Here is a 23,628-nt window from a genome sequence, read left to right on the forward strand (position 1 = left end):
TAAGTGCTTAATAGGTATATGCTACCGTGTTGAACACTGCAGAATATTTCCATCATTGTAAAAGGTTCTATTAGACAGTCCTACTTTAGAATCTTGATTACAAGTTTCACTAAATCATTGATAATTATCACAGTGCTGAAGAAATTGTAGGTGCTCAATAAATAGTTATTGATATTTTTAAATTTAGCCTTATTCTCTTTTAATAGCAAAGTTTCACTTGTAAAAGTAGAAACCAATATGTACATAAATCATTTAACATATTTTATGTAGCAATCAAGGTAAAACACTTGATTAATGGGCTGACAGTCTCTTTCCTGAATCTGGAATACCAGAAAATTTCCCAGCTGTTGGTATAGCACGGCCACTTAGGCAAGACTGACAAAGTACTCTCAAAGGTGACAAATCTCAATTCCATGACCCCTCATGTTGCATTGCCCACTTTCTGGCAGAGGTGCTAATGAGTAGTATCGCTGCCAAGAGTGCACAAAGCAAAAGGGAGAAGGAGATGCCAAGGACTTGCAGAATCTACTTTGAATAATGAAGAATTAAATATCGTTCATCTTAAACTGATTCTCCAGACACAGTGCCAAGAAGCAAACAAGTAACTTTATAGACTTGATATCAGAGTCTAAAAGGGTTTCAGAGGAGACATTTGGCACCTGCATCTGAGTTTAACTCACTTTATGAATAGTCCCTCCCCACCCATTAGGATATGTATAATTAGTTTAAATGTGTTCACTACACTGGCTTATGTGCTTATAGCTGCACCAGCTCAACAATATCCAAATGGTCATAAGGTGAAAAAATAGAGTTTGAAGATCAATGATCATTAAGCATTAGTTAATCTGTTTGCTTATTTATTTACCTCATTCCAAAAAGAATTAAAAATCATCAAGAGCAGCCAATGGGAGAAATCTAACATACCTAGTTTTTTGACACAAGACACATTTTGTAAATCATGTTAAGTTTGCTAAGGATGTTTTGACCAGTCTTTTGTGTCTTTGTTTTCTTAGCGTTGGCAACTATAACTGTAGCTGATAGTGGCTAGATAACGGCTGGCAAATGTGACAGTGCAAATATTCTATAAATGGCATTGAAAACAAAAGCAGAAATGGAATTTCTGACTGCCCTCAACCTGGAAACATGGTGCATTTAGACTGCGGTTGCAAGGAAATACCAAAATACCAGGCCGGCAAAGTGAACTTAAAATTTTAAATGCAAATAACCAATAAATATTCAGGAAACTAGTAAGCCTCACTATCCATCAAAGAACAAAATTTAACCAACAAGAAATGAGCTGGCGTATTTACCTCTCATATTAGCAAAATCTTTCATAAAATGTGAAAGCCTAATACTGGTGCAGATGTAATGAAAACTCTCTCACACATTGGCTATTCAGAGTATAAATTAGTCCAACTCTTTAGAAAAACTGTTTATCAGTATGTATCAAAAGTCTTCAGTTATGCCCTTTGACATGTTAATCTCTCCCCTCAAAATATCATAAACAGGGCACCTGGGTGGCTCAGTTGGTTAAGCGACCACCTTCAGCTCAGGTCAAGATCCCAGAGTCCTGGGATCGAGTCCCGCATTGGGCTCCCCCTGCTCTGTGGGGAACCTGCTTCTCCCTCTGCCTGCTGTTTTCCCTGCTTGTGATCTCTCTCTCTCTCTCTCTCTCTTAGTCAAATAAATAAATAAAATCTTTAAAAAATATATCATAAACAGTCTGTGAAACTGGGAAAGTCATACTGAAGAAGATATACTTTGAAGTGTTTATGCCCAAATTTGAACAACCTAAAATTGAGGAATGATTAAGTCACACAGAATACAGTTATTAAAAATATGTTAACCTGAAGTTTTAATAACTTGGAAAAATGTTGATATTTAGGGGAAAAATATTACATAATCATATATTTGATTGGGCATGAGCTCAATGATAAAAAGAATATATAAGAAATACTCAAAATAATTAACAACTATCCTTTCTGAATAAGATTTTGTTCTAATTATGTTTCTGAAATTCTACAGAAAACAGGTATAAATGTTACATTTGTCAAAATTAGATAGTAATTCTGACTAATCCATAAGGCAAAATGTTGATTAAGTTATATTACATATAATTTCACTAAATTAGTAGATCTATAAACAGGATTGAATTGGAGCAAACTTTAGTGGAAGAGAGGTAATAGTTATAGGTCATATCAGAAAAGTTATTAAGGTACAGACAGATGTTGATGACAAACGTAGAAAATAGGAAGTCAACATCCTGGAACTTTAGCCTCCCACTGGTGCAGAGCAATTTTTCTGAGAAATAAAAAGAGCTTCAGGTGTTGTTTACAAAGTATTTTCAATGTGAAGTGGTTGAAGAGAGCGTGGAATCTGGAACAAGAGGCTACACCAATTACTAATTATATTTAATTTTTTTCACAAATTAAAAACTAGTTACATACACGCACACGCAGAGAAATACCTACTTTGGATGATTGTTAGGAGGTTTGAAAAAGCTTATGTACGTATCTACCATGCTGCCTGATATAAAATATGTTCAGTAAAAGTAGCTATGAACTTGGTTTCCAAGAGAGTTACAGAAATCACTGGTTGTAGAATAGGAAACTATGCAACAGTCAGGGATCTACAGTGAAGTCCTAAGAATCCCAACACTGTAATGGGGAGTTTGAGATGAGCAATATTCAGAAATCCAAGCAGACAGGTAACACTAGGGAGTTCAGTCAATGAGGGGTATTAGCTAAAATGATGGATTTGAAGTATCTAACAAAGTTTAGCAAATAATAACTACTTTATAAGTATTAAATCTTAAAATCCGAAAATTCTTATAACCAGTAATGATAATTTAAGCTTAAAAAATAATCTATTTTGTCCAAGTGATACGGGTGCTTTCCGAACTGCAAAGTTCAGTGGCACCCCACATCTTGCTAAGTACAATATAAGCTCTTTCTCCTGGGATTTATGACATTGTACAGTCTGGTCCAATTTGCCTTTCAGTCCTTACTTCCTATAACATCACGCATATACCCTATACTTCAGACACACACACCAAACGGCTTGCTATTTGTATGTTCTTTTGTATGCTTCTTTGATCCTGTTTATGTTCCTTCTGTTCACAATTTGTTGAATGAACAACTGAATGAATGGACAATTATAAAGACTAACTTATAGTATCAAATTATCCAACATTTTGTTTAAGCATTAAAAAAAACCAGCAGAGAGCTGTCTTTGAGTCTCCGCTAATGTTGCACAGATTGATTTTTGATGACTTTTTATTGTCTGTTCATATGTTTCTTGAAGCAAACATGTGGATTTCAGAACTGACATGATCAATTTGGTTCCTAGCGGCTGCTGCAGCTGACATGGCTTACCACCATATCAGACCTCCCATTGGCTACTCCATCCCCAAGCCCATATCATCTCTGCTGATGCGAGGGTGGAATGCATGTCCTGAAGTGAGTAATTTTTATTTCCTCTTAGGAAATAAAATGTGTTATGGTCAAAACCTGTCCCAAATAGTGTAACTCCAAAGTCTACTTCCAGTGTGTATTTTAAGACTGTCAAGGCAGGAAGACTGATTTGCCTTCTGCTCTGTAGTCTCTAATTGCCTCAAGAAGTCTGAGGATCTCATATTTCTTTGCTGCAGCTCTCTGATTTTGAAATGTTTCTCACAACTGATTAGCAAAAGAGAGACCAGGGTATGACAGATGACTCACAGTCTCATCTCAGCTGCAATTTTATTAACTATGCTTGAGCCATACTTAGTCATTTTCCGAAGAAAGAAGTTTGGCACAAGATGGATGTGTGTTGGCTTTTCGCCACGAGGCAGGCCTTCAGGCTAAGGCCCCATGACATGTGGTCTTCAGTAGGCACTGGCTCAAGCAGGAGTCCCAAGGCCTTGTCCTAGCCCCCCCCCCAACTCTTTAAGTGGTTATGTGATAAAGTGGTTAAGAGCACGGACGGAGGAATCGATCCTATGGAAGGAATACGTAAAGAAGGCTATGTAAATAGTGAAAAAAAATTTAAATATGATCATAGATCTAAGAATATTAAGGGTCACACTCCTATAATCCCAGAATGAAATCTCAAACCGCTTGTCTCTGGGAAAGGGTTCTTCTTACCTATGCCAGGCATTTTGACGTCTACTTTGTTCTCAGAGAATGACAAAGGAGGACAGTCTACAACTTCTCTCCTGATAACACGGTTTAGCACAGTGTCTAAGACTCTCCCTGCCAGCATGTTTTGTTTTCATTGAAATCCTTGTGTTTTGATGTCAGCCCACATTGATTCTTCTGCTGAGCAGAGGGAATTGGTTCACATTAGTTCACAAAAGTGTAGCTGTTGGTAACTCAGGATGCACCTCACCAAAGGAGAGCGAGAATAAGCCCCAGGCCAGATTTTGGAAGGAGAAAGCAAAGTCCTCCCTTCTTTTTTCTAATAGCAAAACCCAGACCAAGTCATTACCCAATCCCACAAGTATACATGGAGATTCTTAAGAAGAAAAATAAAGATTATTATGGCATGTGGATGGAGTAATCTCAAAAGAGATAACCTCGTCTCCTGACCATTCCATTTGACAGATTATGTATTTATTGGGGTTGAATCTTCTCTCACTACCAGAAATCAGAGACTTTTTGTTTTGTTTTGTTTGCCCCTATAACCCCAGCATCCAGAACCATCCCTAGTAGATGTTCAGAAATATTGGTTGAGTAAATGAACGAGTACCACTACTGCTTATCAAAGCCTCCAGCCCCCGCATCTGAATTTCAGTGTCCAAAAAAATTTTGTCTTGAAAATTATATGACCTAAAATAGTTTGGGAAAAGCTTTCCTTATTTTTCAATATGAACCTCAGGCATATTTTCTAGGGATAAGTGTGTCAAAAAAGCTAATCCGGAATTTCATTCTCTCTTTGGTGTACATAACATTAAGTGTAACATAAAAAACAGTCGAGGGACTCCCTTTTGCTTTTATTAATGGACAAGATCTTCATGATTATGATTATAAATAAGGGACATATGGAAGTTTTCATTTGGAGATAAAAGCAAGTAATTAGCAACTTCTAAAAGCATTTTTGGGGGGTAGAATGGCTGTCACAAATAACAGGTTAGGAAATAAGAGACCCAGATTAGGGCCAAAGGAGGGTACATTTAAAGTTTACAAGAAATACTAAGAGCCCAAAAATCAAGTGCTTAGTGGAAAAGTTTTATTGCTAAGCAGCAAAGCGAATCAGCCCAGGGCCTGGGCTCTGAGAAGGCAGGGAGAAGGATGGGAGAAAGGCATAGTAGGCATAGTAGGCAGAAAAGTCTCTGACTAGCCGGCTGTATCTGGGCTTGCCAGACAGGTGGGCCCTGGCTTGGCTGTGCTTTCCATCTCAGCATTCTGAAGTTGAGCTGCTGGATGTGACATGCCTGAGACATCAGCACAGTGCCCACCCAGTAAGGTCTTCACTGTCTGAGTAGGCTCAGTAGTGAGAAGGGAAACAATGGGCTAGTTTTCATTCTTTCCTTCAACAATGATTTATTGAGTCTCTGCTCTACACAGCCCCAGGAACCAGTGCTGGGGATTCAATGGAGACATGCTCTCCATGGAACCTCAGTAAGGCCTAGTAGCCAAATGGAGACTAGTTGAATAAACACATAATTTTTTTCTTTAAATTTTTTTATTGTTATGTTAATCACCATACATTACATCATTAGTTTGTGATGTAGTGTTCCATGAGTCATTGTTTGTGTATAACACCCAGTGCTCCAATGCAGAACATGCCCTCTTTAATACCCATCGCCAGGCTAACCCATCCCCCCACCCTCCTCCCCTCTAGAACCCTCAGTTTGTTTTTCAGAGTCCATCGTCTCTCATGGTTCGTCTCCCCTTCTGATTTCCCCCCCTTCATTCTTCCCCTCCTGCTATCTTCTTCTTTTTTTTTTCTTAACATATATCGCATTATTTGTTTCAGAGGTACAGATCTGTGATTCAGCAGTCTTGCACAGTTCACAGCGCTCACCATAGCACATATAAACACATAATTTTATAGTAACAAGCCAAAATGAGGAAAACAAGATTAGATGAGAACACATACTAAAGGAATGGGCAAGTGATGGACAAAGAGATAGTGTAGGTCAAGAAAGGCTTCCTGGAAGAAGTGACACATGAGCAAAGATCACAAGCATAAATAGGAGTTTGCTGAATGAAGGGGGAGGGCGTTTGGTGAGAGGGAAAAACAGTCCCAGCGAAGAGAAGTGTGCAAATTCACTGAGAGAAAGGACACAATGAAGAGACTTACTAGTTATGGGAACCCTGTAGCCAGTGAGGAGTTAGATCTCTCTACCATCATTTTAAACAAGTTCATCTTTAGATCTGAGACAATAACACCGTGCTCTCCTGGTCCTTGCTTCTAGGTTATCAACTTCACTACTAACTCTTTCCTTACGTATTTGTCTTTGCCTCACTCCTTGAATTTGAACCACGTTATTATCACCTATGTATGTCTTCTTAGTCGAGACCTACAAAGGAGGAAGAGGGCAATGAGAACAGAAGCCTATAGGAAATGGAAAATGCTGGTTGGAAAACCGCAAGAGGTGGAAAAAAGTCCCGTTAGATCTTGGAAAGCTTTGGAAACCAGAATAGGGAATTTGGATCTGAAGTCCCAGGCATTTGTCTCTAAAATAGTGCAGAAATATGATGAAAGTAACTTTTTTGGAAAATTCATCTGAATTTGATATGAAAAGATTTGATAACTTACTCAAAGAATTTTATGTGGTTCCTATAGTGAGACAGGCACTGAATTATCTTCTAGTGTGATTGGGATAGTTGAGCATTGTTTCTTAACGTGTGGGCTGCACATTACATGCTCCAGTTTACCCAGGAATATTTGTTAAAACGAAGATTCTGGGGCCCAACTCTAAAGCTACTGCATCAAAATGTCTGGGATGGAGCCTGGGACTTTGCATTTAACAAGCACCTCAGGTGATTTGTGCCCAGTAAAGGCAGAGAACTAGTAGGCTGAAACGGGAGCCAAAGACACTGAAGTCAGAGCATCCAGCTGGGCTGCTATTGCATTAATCCAGTTGATTACAACACAAAGACTACAATGGTTACCATGGGGATTCAGGAGCAAGGGTAAACTTTGAGAACTACTTCAAAGGAAACAACATTCTAAGGAGGTGAAAGACTGGATTTAGGAGATGGAAAAGAGGAAGTAGCCCAGGAGAGCTGTCATTGGTCCCTTCCAAGAATCAGCTAGTGACCAGAGTACTCCTTAGGCCATTAGGTATCACGGATATTGTTGGCAGTGAGAGAACAAAGCCAAGCACTCTGCAGTAAGGCGAAGGCGCAAAAAAAAAAAAAAAAGCATGGAAAAAGGGAAAAAGAAAGATAACTACCCAGAGATTTAAAAAAAAAAAAACTAACCTCGTCTACAAAACTAAGGGAACGGTCAGTGAGAATAAAGTTATTGTGCAAGAAGTTGGCATAGATGCTCTTCTCACCTTAAAGGCGCTTCACCAAATGAAGTGGGATCAGGGGAGGCAGACAGATGGCATAGGAGCTAAGCTCAGGCAGAGAGGCTGAACAAAAATAGAGGGGAGAGGAGTTGGAGTTAAAAGCACGGAAATTTTGAATCCAGGGAGAAAACAGAAAGAAGAGAGGGAATAAGGTTAGGGAGTTTCAAAATAAGAAAGTTACATCATTTGCTGGCAATTCTGAATAGGAAAGAAAACAGAAGATAGGCGGGGCATGTAAGCAATATTTACATTGTTCTGTAGTCGTTTAAGCTGTACGATATTGCCAAATGTAGATATAAAGATCCTGTTATATAGAAATATATTAGGAACTACATTAATATATAAAATATGTAAAAATATATTAGATATAGATAGAGGAAGAGAAAGTACTACCTTTTTTTCCCACGAGGAAAAGTAAATATTCACCATGAAGGTATGCTTTCGATGTTTTACTGGGATATCAAAAATAAAATTGTTTGAGTATACCTCTATCTTTCCACTAAGTATGGCTTTGAATGAGAGATGCTTATTCTACTATTGCTTTTAAATGTCATATTTATAAGGACATTTAATTCCTGTGCACAAGGAAGAGTACTCACACCAAACAATAGTGACGTGCTAAACTCAAGAGAGCAAACCTTGAAAGCTTACATACTAATAGGTTATTTAGTTTTCAAAATCTTAAGTTAATAACAATTGGCAATAAAGCGTGTTAAAATTCCCTTTGTTCAGGACCCATTGTGTCGATGTGAAGCCCCATTTTTTCTTCTAAAATGATTGAAGCCGAGATCCCCACCTAGTGGATTTAGAGGATTTTACAGGTTTTACAGAAATAGCCTACAACCCCTGGAAATCCTTAATTTTTTCTCTTAGAGAAATAACAGGTTTTAAAAAACTCAATACTTAAGATCTAGGATAATTGTCAACAGAGCAGTTGCAAATGGTTGAAATATACCAATATGCATATCAGCTAGACTACAGTTAACAAACAAAGCTCAATTTTTATTTTCATACCATAATTAGGAAAACAGATCAGGCACAAATATGAATATATAATCATCTTTGTAGAAAGCAATATTGTAATACCACTAATTGAGATGTGTATAGTAATTTCCATAAAATAAACATCAAGGGTAAATCTATTCAAGTACTTTTTTTCTTATTTAATCTTTCATTTGCTTAAGGCTTTTTTTTTTAATGTTTGCTTTCTTTTCCAGAACTAGGCAAAACTTTTCTTTTCCATTTTTCCATTCCTTAGAGACGCAAACTCAGTTAATTTTGTCAAACCTATCTTGTGGCTCCATCTTTGATTTTTGCATTATACTCAGTCATGTACTTTTATTTCACTGATAACAGAGAGTTACTGAGGAATTTTCCTCCAAAATAATGCATTTGGAATACCTGCAAAGACTAGGAGGTGTTTGTGTGTCCTTTTGAAGAAAGCTAAAATAGAAAATGATTATTAGTTGAGTTCTGCCTCTAAAGGTGATGGGTCAGCATAATCGGCAGATGGTGGATACAGTGTAGGTTTTGGAGCAGAGTTTACAGCTTCATTTATTCTTCTAGGAATTAGAGGCATCTTATTTTTTGCCTCAAAACTAATGTCTTTTAATTCTGGTAAGGAGGAAAGCACTTGCTGTGTCCCACTGTCCCTGCACCTTCTTTATGTACACTGTTATCTTTATCTGGTTGAGTATTTTGAACTTCGCCTAAATCTTGCATATTACAGTTAACTCGAAGATCTATTTCGCTACGAGAAGGTCTATTTTCAGCTTCAGGGGAACATGTGATACTCAAATCCTTTGCTGTAATAGTAGCCTCAGCAGAGCTTGAATCATACAACATATGTTTTTCACTTTCTCCATTTTCCCAAGTTTGCTGCGTTTCTTTTCTGCTGCCTTTTAAGGTCATCTGTGCAGTCCTAATTAATGGCCTAGAATCTGCCTTGTTTTCCTGCGGCATTTTTTTATTTTCTTTCCCTAATATCTGTATCTATAGTGTTCCGGTGCCATCATCTATGGGCAATGCATTTGTGCCGTCAGTTTCTCCTTTGCTGCTATTAGTTAGATTCCAAAAGGCTTGAGTGCTAAGAGAAGTACTGATTTCTTTGGGAATCTCTGTTCTATTTTGGTATGGGATAGAGTTTGTCTTCATCAACGTTAGGTCGCCCGTGGCTTGTGTCTCAGGGGAAATGAGAGAGGAATCCTCAGTTTCTGACTGAGGAAGTTTTATTCCTACATCATTTCCCTCATCCATGATACAACCTTCCACAGTTTGATGTGGTATTCTCCATTTGGTCATTAACATTTTTTCCTCATTAGCAAGTTGTTCATGACTTGAGTGTTGCTCTACATGTTTTAAAGTTTCATTTTGATTTAAAGTATGTTCCTTATAGGTGTCAGTCTTGTGGACACCTACAATGTGTAGGTGTGTTTGATTCCCCAGGGACAAAGAAAACTTATTTGGCTCAACCAGTCTTTGAGTTGTCCTGCTCCATGTGCTCAGTGGGCTCTGTTGCCTCTTGGTCAGTAGACCCCCTGGAAATGCTGGGTGGTAAAACATCACTTTCTATGTTTTCCCAAATAGCTGGTAAAGACCTATGCACTTCCAATGCAAGGGGAGCTGCACCTACCGTTCCCTCAGTTGCAAATTGAGAGCTTGAATACCTGTGTTCAGCTATGATGGGTGTGGGCAGAGGCAGTGTTGATGAATTGCTATCAGGAATGAGGCCATTAGGGTGAGAGTTGCCTTCCCTGGAGCTCTGGGTGACTACAGGTAAGTCATTAGCACTGAGCAGAAGAGTCTTTTTAGTGTTTTTTTGGTAAAAAAATGGGGTCTGCTTTGGAGCGTGGTTGAGAGGCATACTCTCTGAAGTGAGTTTAACATAGTTGTTACTCTCTGGCTGTTGGGGAAAATCTGCAGAGGACACAAGGTTTATATTGGCTTCTCTCTGAGAAGCCTTAGGTAATTTATTCGGCAGTAACAATGCTTGTTTACATTTCTTTGGGAGATCTGGCAAGGATTTTTCTGGATGGACTTTGACTTTTCTAAAAGGGTGTGCGTTTAATTTTACCCTTGAATTTGGCTTTTTAATTTTCCCTTTGAGGTCAGATTGATAGGTTCTCTTCTTTTTCAGAATCTGTGGATCAGTAGGCCATTTTCTTCCTTTGTTTCCCTCCTGAGGATTGCCACATTTTTTGAGATCCAAGTTGGTCAGGTGGCTACTTTGATTTTTCTGCTGTTTCCAGGGGGTTGATGTTTTAGATGACATCACCAAACTATTTTTTTCTACTAAATCGGGATCACAGAAGCTAACCCTCTTAGGGGAATATGTTTTTTTGATTTTTGTCGATAACCTTGATAACTCCGTGTTGTCCTCACTCATAAGGAATTTTTCTATTGCACTGTTAATTTGGATTTGCTCTTTCTTGGCCTTTGAACGTTCCTGACAATTTGACTTCTTTTCTTCCACGTAATCTTGAAATTGATCACAGGGCACATACTTACAGATAAGAGAATTGTTTGGCTGAAAATAGCTAGGCCCGCTCCATCTTAACAGTCCATGAGGATCATCATATTCTGATCTATGTTTTTGTAAGATCTTTTGTACACAGTGTTCCTTGGGCTCACAAGGCTTGGATGATGAGCCTATAATAAAATGTCTCTGCCTGTGAGGTTGTAAGCCATTGTCTTTTTTTTCTATCGGAGGCTGCCATGATTCATTTGTTAAATGTTTTTCAAAACTTTCTCTTGCCAACATTGAAGCGGATGTTGCATATCTTCTACTAAATTTGTCACTGTTGATATCTGCTGAACAAGAAATGCAGAAATTTAGGACTGAGCTGAGTTTTATTACCCCAACCAAACAGTTGCTTAGAAATCTAATGAAAGGTGCAAAAATGATTCCTCTGATTATGGCAATTCTTGAATACTTCCTAATTTTTAACCAAACCCACAAAAGACTTTGGGCAGTTCAGTGTGTTTACAAAGCTACTCTTTATGGCCACATCCTAATCCGTTGTGATGCTGATTTGAAAGTTACAGAATTAGAAATAAAAACATTCATAGTTGTACATCTTTACATTAGTTGTCGGTTGAGTTAGCTTTAAATATGAATAATATCTAATATCTTTAAATATGAATAACAAATTCATATTTAAATATGAATAAATATCTATCTAAAAAAATTGTGATTTTTTTTTTCTGCATTAATTTCCCAGCTGGAACTAAATATTAGGAAGAACATGATACTATATTGGGTAGTGTTTAGGTTTCAAACACAAGATACCCTCAACAACAAAAAAGAAATACCTGTGATACTACTGGCTTTATCAGAGACCATACCTGTTTTATTTCCCATCACTTAATATAGGATTAATTAAATATTTGTTAAATGAATGAGTATTTTGTAATATGGCTCATCTGTATTGCAGGAATCTCTGTGAATTTTAAATGGTACATGTTAATTTGATATTAATGATACCTGTTAAATAATACTAATGACAAAAATAATAGTAACCTTTACCATTAATTAAGCATCTACTAAGAGCCAGGCACTGTGCTAAGTACTGTACCTTCATTATCTCATTTAATATTCATAAGAGATCTGATCCACTGGACAAGTCCTTTTGTCCTATCCCTTTTACAGATGAGGAAAGATGCTTAAAGAGGTGAAATGCTTTCCCCCCCATCACATGTCCACTAATGATATGGGCAGAACTTGACCCAGGTCTCTCTGACACTAAACCCTATCCTCTTAAAGACAATGCATATTAGGTTTAAAATTACATCATAGCAGTGTTCTTGTCTTCTGAAATTGTTTGTTTTATCCCAAGGAAGAAAGGGGTATTTCTGTCCAGAGATAGAAAGGAAGACGTGAGCTAAGCTTCACACTAGCATCTAACTCTTAAGATTTGCCTTCAACTTTCTGGGGAACCTTGGAGAAGCTGCTTACTCAATAGGTATCAAGAGATAAGACTTAGATAGGAATTTTATATGGGTATAAAATTATTCTGCGGAAAGAATTTTAGCTTTTACCGGATTCTAAGAGAGTTCTGTGACTCAAAGATAAATATTCAGAATTATTGGACTAGATCATCTCTAAATCTCCCCTACTCCTGAAATACTGTGATTCTGTGTTTCCAAGTTTGAAAACATAATCAGAGTGACACTGACTCTTACTGACTTCTGCTCTAAAGCAGATGTGGCCTTGGTTGTTTTGTCCTCCAATACCTGTCCTCTCCATCTCCAGTACAATGCCTGACATGTAGCAGAATTTCAAGTCTTTCTTAAAAGTAAATGTATTGATTTGACAAACAAATGTGTTCTCTGTGTGAAACAACTGACTGGGTTTTAAATGGTTAAGAGACAACATTCCCTTCAGTATAAGAGTTTCCCACAGAAAAGTTAAGGCATTGGACAAAGCTAAACATCTGCCCTAGGTGTGACTCTATTGAAAGGGTAAGTGCTTATTTCTTTCTAAAATAAAGCCAGTCTGATCTGGTTTCTATGGCAGATTTTTTTTTCTTGACTATTCCTCTCTTGAGTCAAATCATCAGTCCCCAGAAACTAGTAAGAACTGGAGTCTGGGGAATGCAATGGAATAAATTCGTATCCTGCCTTATGCCACACATGAAATAACATACAGTTTCATTATTTTCCAATTGTCCCCAAATCCATCTTAAGGGCCATATCCCCATGGTGAGAATTTCTTGGTGCAGTACCTCCACCATTCACATTCTGAGAGAAAGCTCTGCTTATTGTAAACCAATTCAAATAAATGACAGGAACCTCTTTACAGAGCTGTCAAAGTTTTCACTGCTGAGCCTGAAAGCATCACCTTACTATTCAGGAAGGAAAAGGAAGACATTTAATTCATTGCCTCTGCCTAAATATTGACATTGCCCATGTACAGTGGGTAGATGTCACGGCCAGATTCACTTGGCTCCCAACATGGGACAATGAATTAAGTCCTGACTTTCCCTGGACTGGGAAGTTATCATCCCTGACAGCTCAGCAAGCAAAGTGTGTGTCTTGACATCATTCCTGAAATGAATCACTAGCATTAGAAGGCCCATTCTTCTAACATGTCATGCTCTGAGAAGGTTCCTTACTGCAGAATTGGCATTAGAGCTCAAAGGATGTTGGAATAAAAGCCGATACTCAGCCTCCCATAAATCTTAACAGCATATTGCTATTTAAAAGCCTTCTTTTCTTTAAAAAAAAAAAAAAAGAAACTTGTTAGGTGTTGGGTCACAAAATTCACTTTCCAACAGGCATAAGATACTCTTAGCTCCTGAGGGTGGCAGAGTCCTCATCTACACCTTACCCCAAACACACACACACACACGCACATACACACACACACACACACACACACAGATCTAGTGTCTTTAGAAGAAGGATAGAGTGGTGCTACACAATGATTTTTAGAGCATTCTACTGTTGAGAAAATTAAAGGAGATTATGCCTTTCAGAGGAATTTAAACAGAGTGGGATTTTCTAAAACAAGGCAACTCCCCTATTGTTCTTGTTACATGCTGTGGCAGAATTTGAGGTTGGACTTCCCCAGGCTTATGATTCCTTAACTTTCTAACTCTCTTTGGACAATATCTTGTAAGTAAGCCTGCTTCATTAAAAGCTGCCATATTCCCAGGAGGCTCTGAACATCCTGACTGCAGCAATCTGCCACCAAAGCAGAAGAAAGTGCTATCTGCCCCATGGTCTTTACCTTTCAGGTTTCTAAATGATCCGTCAAGGGCTGTGGACTCAGAGGCCAGTGCTGCTTGATGGCTGTTTTCCTGTAAAAGCGGCATTTCCTTTCTGGACCCCACAATGGACATGACCTTTATCTCGTTTTCCTGAGTTAAGTGGCAGTTACAGTATCCCTTAGCGTGGTAATTTCTTGCCTCATGAGCACGCAGGGATTCATCGAAGGTTCTGCAACAAAGGTTTTCTGATGTGTGTTCATTTGCTTTGCCTTGTTGGAGTTTCCAGTTAAATACAACTAAACCTAGGCAAGTGAGACCAACAGCTCCTGTGACAAATAGAGAGACCATTAAAAGATAACATCAAAGGAAGAAACATATAAATCACCAAATGTAAAATCCACAAATATCAAGGTTAATGGTTTAAAGGGCATCAGAATTGCTGGGAAGTCTATCACCATGGAGAAAAATATCAGTCCAGACAGAGGCTATTTAATCAACATTGTTCTGTTTGTTAATTTGGATCTCTCTTTGTAGCTATTAAAAATTATAAGAAAAATACCATCTGGAATGCCTTTGGTAGAAAAAAAGGTTTTTTTGTTCATGGACTGAGATTCATTCAGGATAAAATAATTCTTGCATTAAAATTCTTCTTCTGGGGCACCTGGGTGGCTCAGTTGGTTAAGCGACTGCCTTCGGCTCAGGTCATGATCCTGGAATCCCGGGATCGAGTCCCACATCGGGCTCCCTGCTCGGCAGGGAGTCTGCTTCTCCCTCTGACCCTCTTCCCTTTCGTGCTCTCTATCTCTCATTCTCTCTCTCTCAAATAAATAAATAAAATTTAAAAAAAAATAAAATAAAATAAAATTCTTCTTCTGCCTATAGGAAACCAAGTTTCCTATTTCTTAATCCCATAGTGAATTAAAGTAGACTACATTTAGTACATACCCTGAAATTTCCATATACCGTAACCTCCTCCTATTGTTGTATTTTTATCATCCCTAAAGATTCACCCCCTACCTCAGAAAAAGTCGTTGACTTCCTATTAGCATCAAGGCCAAACTCCTGGGCATCCAAGACTCAGTGCCGTCTGGCCATAACCTTCCTTCTTTGCCTAATTTTTCATTTTTCATTATTAAAACATTATGTTTCAAACTCTTCAATTCATTAGTCTTAAAGTATTTCTAAGCTTTTGTGTATGCCCTTAGTGACTCAGTGACTTGTGCTTTCTCTATCTCTGCTTATTTGAAATTTATTTTTTTTTGAAATTTATCCTTTAAAAACTAAATCAGTACCTCTAAATTTCTTGATACCTTTGCTGTTTTTTCCATCTTGCAAAACTCCCACAAAACAATGACTGACATCTAATCTCAGACTGTCTGGAACTGTCCTTTCATGTTCTATGTACATATAGCTTGTCCTATGAATAAAATTATAGAGGGCAGTGTTTCTGAAACTCACATGCAGAGTCTAACCTGTTTCTACTTCAGTGTTTCCCATCTTGACAAATGGCATGCTCAACCACCTAGATGTTCAAACCAAAGTCTCTTGAGTTATACCCCAACTCCCTCTCTGTCACAGTCATTTCCTTTTCTCTTAGCCCTTATAACAGTATAAAAATATTGTGTTCACTTACCTGCTTGTTTGTTCACTGTCTGTCTTCCCCTGCTAGAATTAAGCACTGAGAGGAAATGGAACTTTTCAGTCTTGTTTGACATTGTATCTCCAGTACCCTCAAGTCTGGCACAGGCACACCAGAAATGTTTACTGAATATTCTTAAATAAACAGAACGGATTCTGTTTATGAGTTCTAATAATGAATGCACTGAGTGGTCCAATCTTACAAATCCCCAAAATGGTGGTGGGGAAGACATGGCATCAGTATCAACTAAGTTAGGAGCCCCATTTTCTAAGGCCAGCTCTGACCATAAATTGCTGTGTGACCTTAGGCAAGTCAGTTCCCCCGGAGAACTCAGTTTCCTGACTCTGGAAATGAGGACAGTGAAAGAGATGATGTCAGCATTTTAGACTTTTTGATTGACTGCACCATGCCTGGTTCCCTCCACTGCAAACAACTTTAATGAAAACGTGATGATATTTTTTGAACTTGAAAGAAAAGAAAGTGTCAGGCATGATTGCTTCATTTTTCTGTTAAAGATGAAGATTACCCAAAGTGAATAGCATTCTCTGGTAAAAAAAAAAAAAAAATTCAACCTTTGCATAGTTTACCAGATCTTGAGGTCTTATAAGCCCCACTTTAATTTTTTTTTACAATATACTTTTAGTGTTATCACATTTTGAAATAATTTAATCTCTATTAAAGATATATTTTTAAAAAGTTAGTAGCACTTTTGCTTATTATATACTTCCAATGTTTATTTTCAGACTGAATAACAACCAGACAATATAAACACCAAGGTCCATCTGGTTATGTTTTTAAATAAAGAGCAATAAAAAAAAAAGTAGTAGCAAAACTTAGATCAGACATTTTATTGCCTAGTAATTCCAAACAAGACTTGTGGCTTTAAAATATTAAAAACATATGAAAATAATAAAATTTTAGAAACCCTCCATATGTCTTACAGGGAGTAAGAAAACTCAGGATTCAAAGCTTTGTTCTGACACTTTCCTTGGGCAAGTTTTCTAACCTCTCTGAGCCTTATTTTTCCTCCCTTATCAAACAGGGATGATTAATACGACTGGTAATTAAATGAGATAATATATGTGACATTTAACACAGTGTTTCGTCATTGTGGTTTATGGTTATGATTGCTACTGCTGTTGTTTCAGTTCAATATTGCCCTATTAGGTCCTAGAAGACTCAGCTGGCACGGGGGGTGGGGGGGCGGGGGAGAGGAGTCCAAAAAATAAAATCATTAAGAGAATATGTCATATGGCTGATGCAGTTACTAAGCCAAATAATAAAGGAAAGAAAGACCTAAATTTTCTTAAACACATGCATCAGCCATTGAAATGAGAGTAGGCATAATCTGATTATAGGGTAAAATTTCTCCTCTAATTGTGTCTAAATGGCAAGGAACCACTCATTCTCCTGCTGTTGATGCTAGAACTATGTCTGCACCACATTACCACTCAGGTATGGTCACTTTCTATTAGTGCAGAGAGCAAAAAGCAGCAAATGAAGCTTGTAGGCAGGCTGAATGTGCTATTAAGAAGATGGTTGAATTTTCATTGCCATGGGCATTGTTGCTATTTTTAAAAAGTGTTCTGACAATCTTTCTGAGTTGGAAAAACAACAACAGCAAAAAGCAAATTTAATGATAAGTCCTTGTTGGAAATGTTACAGCTTCATGAAATCTTTCTCTTTTCATCAACCAATTCACAGAATATGAGGTGTTTTTTTTTAAGATTTTATTTATTTATTTGAGAGAGAGAGAATGAGAGATAGAGAGCATGAGAGGGAAGAGGGTCAGAGGGAGAAGCAGACTCCCCGCTGAGCAGGGAGCCCGATGTGGGACTCGATCCCGGGACTCCAGGATCATGACCTGACCCGAAGGCAGTCGCTTAACCAACTGAGCCACCCAGGCGCCCAGAATATGAGGTTTTAAGATGTTAGCATTTAATGCCAAATAACCACTTATTGGTTTTAAATTCACTGAATATGATTATTTATAGTCCCTGGAATTGTGAGGATTTAGCTATAGCCAAAGAAGGAAAGGAAATCAGGGGTCAAATTATAATTCTAAGTCTTTTCCCCACCATCTACAGGTATAGATTATTAACTACATTTTTACTTCCGAAGGAGTAAAATCTTAGTAGAATAAATTATATGGTCAGATCTTTTTAAAGACAAATATTTCCTAAAAACAGCATCTTTAACAATCACTTAATGAGAGGTATATAATGATACTTTCACACATTATAACTTAACATGTGTGTAATCATAGTTATAACTTATCAGAATTTGTCCATGCACAATAAGCTTCCTATTATTTTGACAAAACCTTTGAATCTTCCAGAATTTATACCCATCTCTACACTAATGTAAGTTGTTAGTAAATTTTTTTTCTGAAAATAGATATAGAAAATACCTAGAAGATGCTGAAAATTAGTCTATTGTAATATTTCCAAAATGATGCCCTATAAAACACTAATTTAACGAAATCCTCTGTGAAAAAAGAGTCAATGGTTAAATAAATTTGAGAAACACTCCAATTGTATCTTCCTCTTAAGGATTCGTAATGCTCATTAGAAACTGAAAGGCAATGAGAAAAATGCTGCAATTAAAGAAGCCTATTTCACTTTGTTTAATCCAGCATTACCCAAATCTATTTGAACCCCACAACATGTTGTTCACTGTGCATCTGTGTATGTTTTTATTGGAATAGCTATTAATTATTCCGTAGAACTAGCACTTGAGTTCTAGTACTCTAGTACATTTAAAGTAAAACTCCCTGCCCTTATTTGCTTTTGTCTTTTATGGTAAATTATTTCTTAACACATATAATTACTGACATGGTTACACAGGTTTTTAAAATAATTTATCTTTCCGAGAGGATATTAATTCACTTCCAACTGAATTTGATTATTGCCGATGGTAGTTCCATTGTTTAGACCTGACGCTGCTCTCTATCTATTCTGATTAAAAGTGTAACTGTCAGGAGTTAAAAATCTGATGTTCAGGTTTCACGGCAAACCTGCTATAGAATAATTATTTATAGCACATATTCAAAATACATCAGTTCAGTCCTGGATGTCATTTGCAAGCCTCTGGTTTTCTAGCTTTGGGGCACCCCACCCCCCCAACACACACACACACACACACACACACACACACACACACACACACACACACACCTCATCACCATGGTTACCCACAAGCCCAAAGGATTTCACCATGCACTGTAAACATAGAAGGAAAACATACATCCAGCTAGATAACTCAAGGAATCTCATGTATATTTGGTCTTTGACTAATGATACTAGGTATCACTTTGTATGATTCATCCAGTGAGAGGTAACAATGATGCATAGTCAAGAAATGTTTAAACTACTGTAGAAAAATTAAAGAGTTGAAAATTATCTTCTCCTTAGTCAGTCTGGGGAGGTATGGGCCAAGTTTATGAATGAGTTGATAAACAGAAATCTTACAAGAATTCAAAACTCCCAAATAGGCGGAAAGCAAGGCACAGGGAGATTAAATAACTTGCCCAAGGTCACACAGCAAGTAAGAGGTAGCCAGGATTCAAACCTGGGTAATCTGATTGCAGAGCTCATACATTTAATCACTGTGCTATACAACCACTATAGAGCAGGATGCATGTGATTGCCATAATATCAACTCCTCGTGCACCTGGTTAAGCCCACTGATTCTTACTATACCACAGAAGTGCACACAGAAGTATCTTGAGGAAAGAGACAATGTCTCATCACTTTTTAATCCCAATTTCTAGTGTTTTAATGAATGTCCCAGTACTCCATGGCAAATGGATGATTGATGAAATATAGATAATATTCCTGCATTACAGACAAGAAAACTGAAGTCTAAATGGCAAGGTAACTGACTCAGGATTACAGTGGTTATTACACCAAGACTAGAGTACTTGAATTCTGGTCCAAGACCCTTTCCTCTGTTAGACAGCTTCTCTGCAACAGGAAATTCTTGCAAGCTGGGCCAGGTCAGTCAACATCCTCCCACATCTACTCACAACCTCTCCCTTCCTCAAGCCTTGGAAAATTTCCCCAACCTGCCTGGGAAAAGCATCATTTAGTGTATTTTAGTAACGCGGAGATGAGCTGGGCACACTTCTCCCTGGCATACCTGCAAAGCCAAGGACAGTCAGCAGGGCCACATCCTGCCCTGGGAGGAGGGGACTTCTGTCCTTTAGAACCAGAGTGACGTTGGAAACCTTGGAATCACAGTTGGTCTCAGACAGCTTTAGCACACTCTTTGCAGTGCCCGCAGCTGTGGCCGATGGCTGACACCTTAGGTCCCTGGCATTCCTGAGCATGCGAGCAGAAGACTTAACATAGTTTCTTAAAAACCGGGCAAGGGGATAGAGATCACAAGAGCAGCTCCACTGGTTCTTATCTAAACTCAGAAGGATTAGCTGCTTCAGTGGAGTGAAGACATCCGGCATGTGGGCCAACCTATTTCGAGAAAGGTCCACTTCCTGCAGTTGAGGCAGGGGCTGGAAGGCATCTTTCCCAATGTAGGAAATAAAATTGTTAGATAAATCCAGATGCCTAAGACTGTGCAGCTTCGTGCCTCCAAAAGAACTGCCTGTCAGATTAGTGATCTGATTCCCATCCAGTTGGAGCCGGGTCAGGCCCTTGGTGTTCCGGAACCAGGAGCCTCGCAGGGTGCGCAGAGCATTATTGCTAAGCACCAGCACCTGCAGACCGTGAAGCTTGCTGAAGGTACGATCAGTGAGTGAAGAGCTGGATATTTGGTTGTGCTCCAGCAACAATGTCCGCAACTTTGAGAGGCCGTGCAGGGCATCTTCCCGAACATCCTCGATGCCATTTCTGCTCAAGGAGAGCAAGGCAAGATTAAACAAGAGGGACAGATTTGTGCTCCCTATAGAGGCGAGGTATCCATCGGTGATGATTAAAACCCTCGTGGTCACAGGGGCTGCTGTGGGGAAGAAAAGCACAGACTAGAAGCGAGATACACACAAGTAGGAGGGGGGTACGGTGGACAGCAAAGATACTCCACGCCCTCTGAGCAATCTTACCACCTGGGTAAGAACAAGAAACAAAATGAAAATAATTCCCTGATTTCTCAGTTGAAGGGGAAGCTGGCTTTTTATCAGAATGATGGATTTTTATGTTCTTTGTTTCTATGACATGTTTATTTGAGAAACATAAACCCATCTGTTCCTTTCGATGTCAGAGTTAATTCATTGTTTGGAATGATCACCAGGGATGTTTTTTCTTTGAAGGTGGCTTTTTAGGCATCCCGTGTACTGACCCGCTGCAGCCCTGCCGGCCCGAGACAGGTTCGCCCACGAGCCACGCCTGTGTCTGCGATTCCTAGCCAGTTTTCCACTAGCAGTGCATATTAATGCTGTGAAGTCAGTCATCTTTTCTCTCAAACCTAAAGGTATAAGTTGGGTGGGAGGAGTGAGAAGGAGGGTTGGGTTTCTGCTTTTTAGCTCCAGGCTAAATGTTGGCAACTTGGTAAGGATCTACATTCTCTCCAGATGACCTGAGGATCTGTCAGTGGGGTTCTCATTATAGTCTGGGCCATCTTGGCCTCCTCTCTAATATCCGTTCCCTCCAATGAAGTACATCATGTGATGACAGGTGGTACTCAGGGCTTCCAACTGTTAAATCCCTTCACCATAATCACCTCAGAGCTATCACTGCTCTGTCATTAGAAATCAAAGCATTTTAACTCAATAAAGATGTATTATAATCAGGAGTTATTGTAACACATCTTTATCATGCTAAAATTGTTTTGACTGCAAATGACAGTGTCATAAAGATGGAAGAGTCCATTGTCCCTGGGAGGTCTACAGGTGATATTAGAACAATCAACCATGAGGGGAGCAAATCACAGTCCCTTTAGGAAATCCAGACTATACTGCCGAAACAAAGAGATTTTAAAAATATTAAAAAAAAGGATTTTCACAGTGCCTTCTTTTGGAAGAATTGCTTCCATCTCTACAGCACAAACAAGCTTAAATCATGGTGTGTGTGTGTGTGTGTGTGTGTGTGTGTGTTTCTGTTTAGTATTTATCACTGATTATTTGAATTCTATTAGTTCTGGCCGGTTTAGCATTTTGTTTCTCTCAATATTGTTTTTGCTATGGGTTAAGGGAGTTTTATTTTTATGGATCCCTAGTTCTCTAGGGATTTGTCGACTCTGAGGGAGCAGGCTATTGATTCTGTCAATTACTTCTTATCTAGGAATAGACAGAAGCCCACTCACAAGTCATCCATCTACTACTCTGTGTTTATGAAATTTAACTTCGTGAATGTGGCATTCTGTAAATGAGAAGGAAGATACAGAGGTGCTGCAATGTTTCTTACAGACATCAGCTATCTCTGATCAGAAAAAAATGTAGTGACGTTGGGAAATCTATTTGAGAGGGTAGGAGTTTAGTGTTTAAGTATTTTCAATACTAATTGGAAACAGTGTACAACGAACTAGCCTTGAAACTGTCTCTCTCCTGTCAGGGATGATAATAACTACTATCTCTTAATTTTCATAGAGTCATAGGATTTTAGAAATGAAATCATCTTCTTTCACTCCAACTTAACTCAGACTTGTTTCTGAAAATTTTCCATTGGCAGAGCTTATAGCTTGTTTATCTCTTCTTGGATATCAGGATGTAAATCACATTCTCCTCAAATTTGTTAATAAGGTGTCTTATTAAATTGTTGACTTAAGCAAGCAATATGTAATGAATACAGGCAGTGTATCTTGTTAGCATTTCTACAGCTCATTTACCACCAATAAAAAAAGACTAGACTTTCAAAATTAGATGCACTTTGATAATAATCTGTTTTGCTAGTACATCACTTAATCTTACTAATGCTGAACAATTGCAGTTCAGGTTTCTGATTCATTGATATTGTTTCCAGCAAGTGGTAGGGTTCAAAACTGCACAAAGTATGGACAAAAATATAATCAAAGTGATTTACTTTTTTTCTTTTATTAAAAAAAAAGTGTGTGTTTGCATGAAATGGTAGTATTCTTTTGTAATAGCAAAATATCTCAGTCACCTCTGAAGGTCTTAACATAGTTTTGGTTGAAACCACCAGGAACAGGAAAAATAAAATAAAATAATGTTATCAGTCTCTCATCACTGTGAAAGCCTTGCTCTTTGAAAGTTTACCTCTCTCAGGCTGAGTCCAGAGAGCCCTCAGCATGATGAAAGCCATGGCAACGAATTTGCCAGATACACTTAACACTGCTTTTTAGAGCTATTGGTTTTATTACCTACTATATAGGTTAGCTGGTGACAGAGGGTTACATCTCTGGTGCACACCACACATGACGCAGGACAAGCTGCCACCAGCCGTAACACGATGGCAAAGAGCATGAGCCATCCACCTGAAAGGAGACGACAAGGCACATCATGATGTTGGCATTCATTATCCATGATTTCAGTATTTTCAGCTCATGAGGCATTTGGGTGATTTCTGCTATTTAGTGAGCACCTTGGGTTTTCACAAGATTCCAGATAAATAGCTAGAATTCTTAATTTGTATATAATCTAAACCAAACTTCTAAAGCATTTGACCATAAATTTAGAGAGCTCATCCAGAGCACACCCATTAGAATAGTTTATTTAAAAATTAAATTCCTTGGGGAACCTGGGTGGCTCAGTCGTTAAGCGTCTGCCTTCGGCTCGGGTCATGATCCCGGGGTCCTGGGATCGAACCCCGCATTGGGCTCCCTGCTCAGCGGGAGCCTGCCTCTCCCTCTCCCACTCCCCCTGCTTG

The 23,628-nt window shown here is 38.5% G+C and overlaps 2 protein-coding genes across 6 annotated transcripts in view; one reads left to right on the forward strand and one right to left on the reverse strand.

Moving 5' to 3' along the window:
- TNNI3K (TNNI3 interacting kinase) overlaps positions 1 to 23,628 on the forward strand; it is a 315,373-nt gene that overhangs the window by 233,652 nt on the left and 58,093 nt on the right. For all 5 annotated transcript variants that reach the window (XR_003522330.2, XM_027606927.2, XM_027606935.2 and 2 more), the window contains one exon: positions 3,349 to 3,458. Coding sequence is in view for 4 of the 5 variants with exons in the window: in XM_027606927.2 (XP_027462728.2) it covers positions 3,349 to 3,458 (110 nt within the window). In the remaining variant the exon portion in view is untranslated. The remainder of the gene's footprint in view (positions 1 to 3,348; positions 3,459 to 23,628) is intronic.
- LRRC53 (leucine rich repeat containing 53) lies at positions 8,967 to 23,357 on the reverse strand. The gene is given in 6 exon segments (XM_027580841.2): positions 8,967 to 9,148; positions 9,151 to 9,973; positions 9,975 to 11,314; positions 14,013 to 14,540; positions 19,994 to 20,809; positions 23,123 to 23,357. Coding segments are annotated over 6 exon segments (3,852 nt in total). The 5' UTR covers positions 23,286 to 23,357.

The sequence above is a fragment of the Zalophus californianus genome, chromosome 4 (genome assembly GCF_009762305.2).
Source record: "Zalophus californianus isolate mZalCal1 chromosome 4, mZalCal1.pri.v2, whole genome shotgun sequence".
Classification (NCBI taxonomy): domain Eukaryota; kingdom Metazoa; phylum Chordata; class Mammalia; order Carnivora; family Otariidae; genus Zalophus; species Zalophus californianus.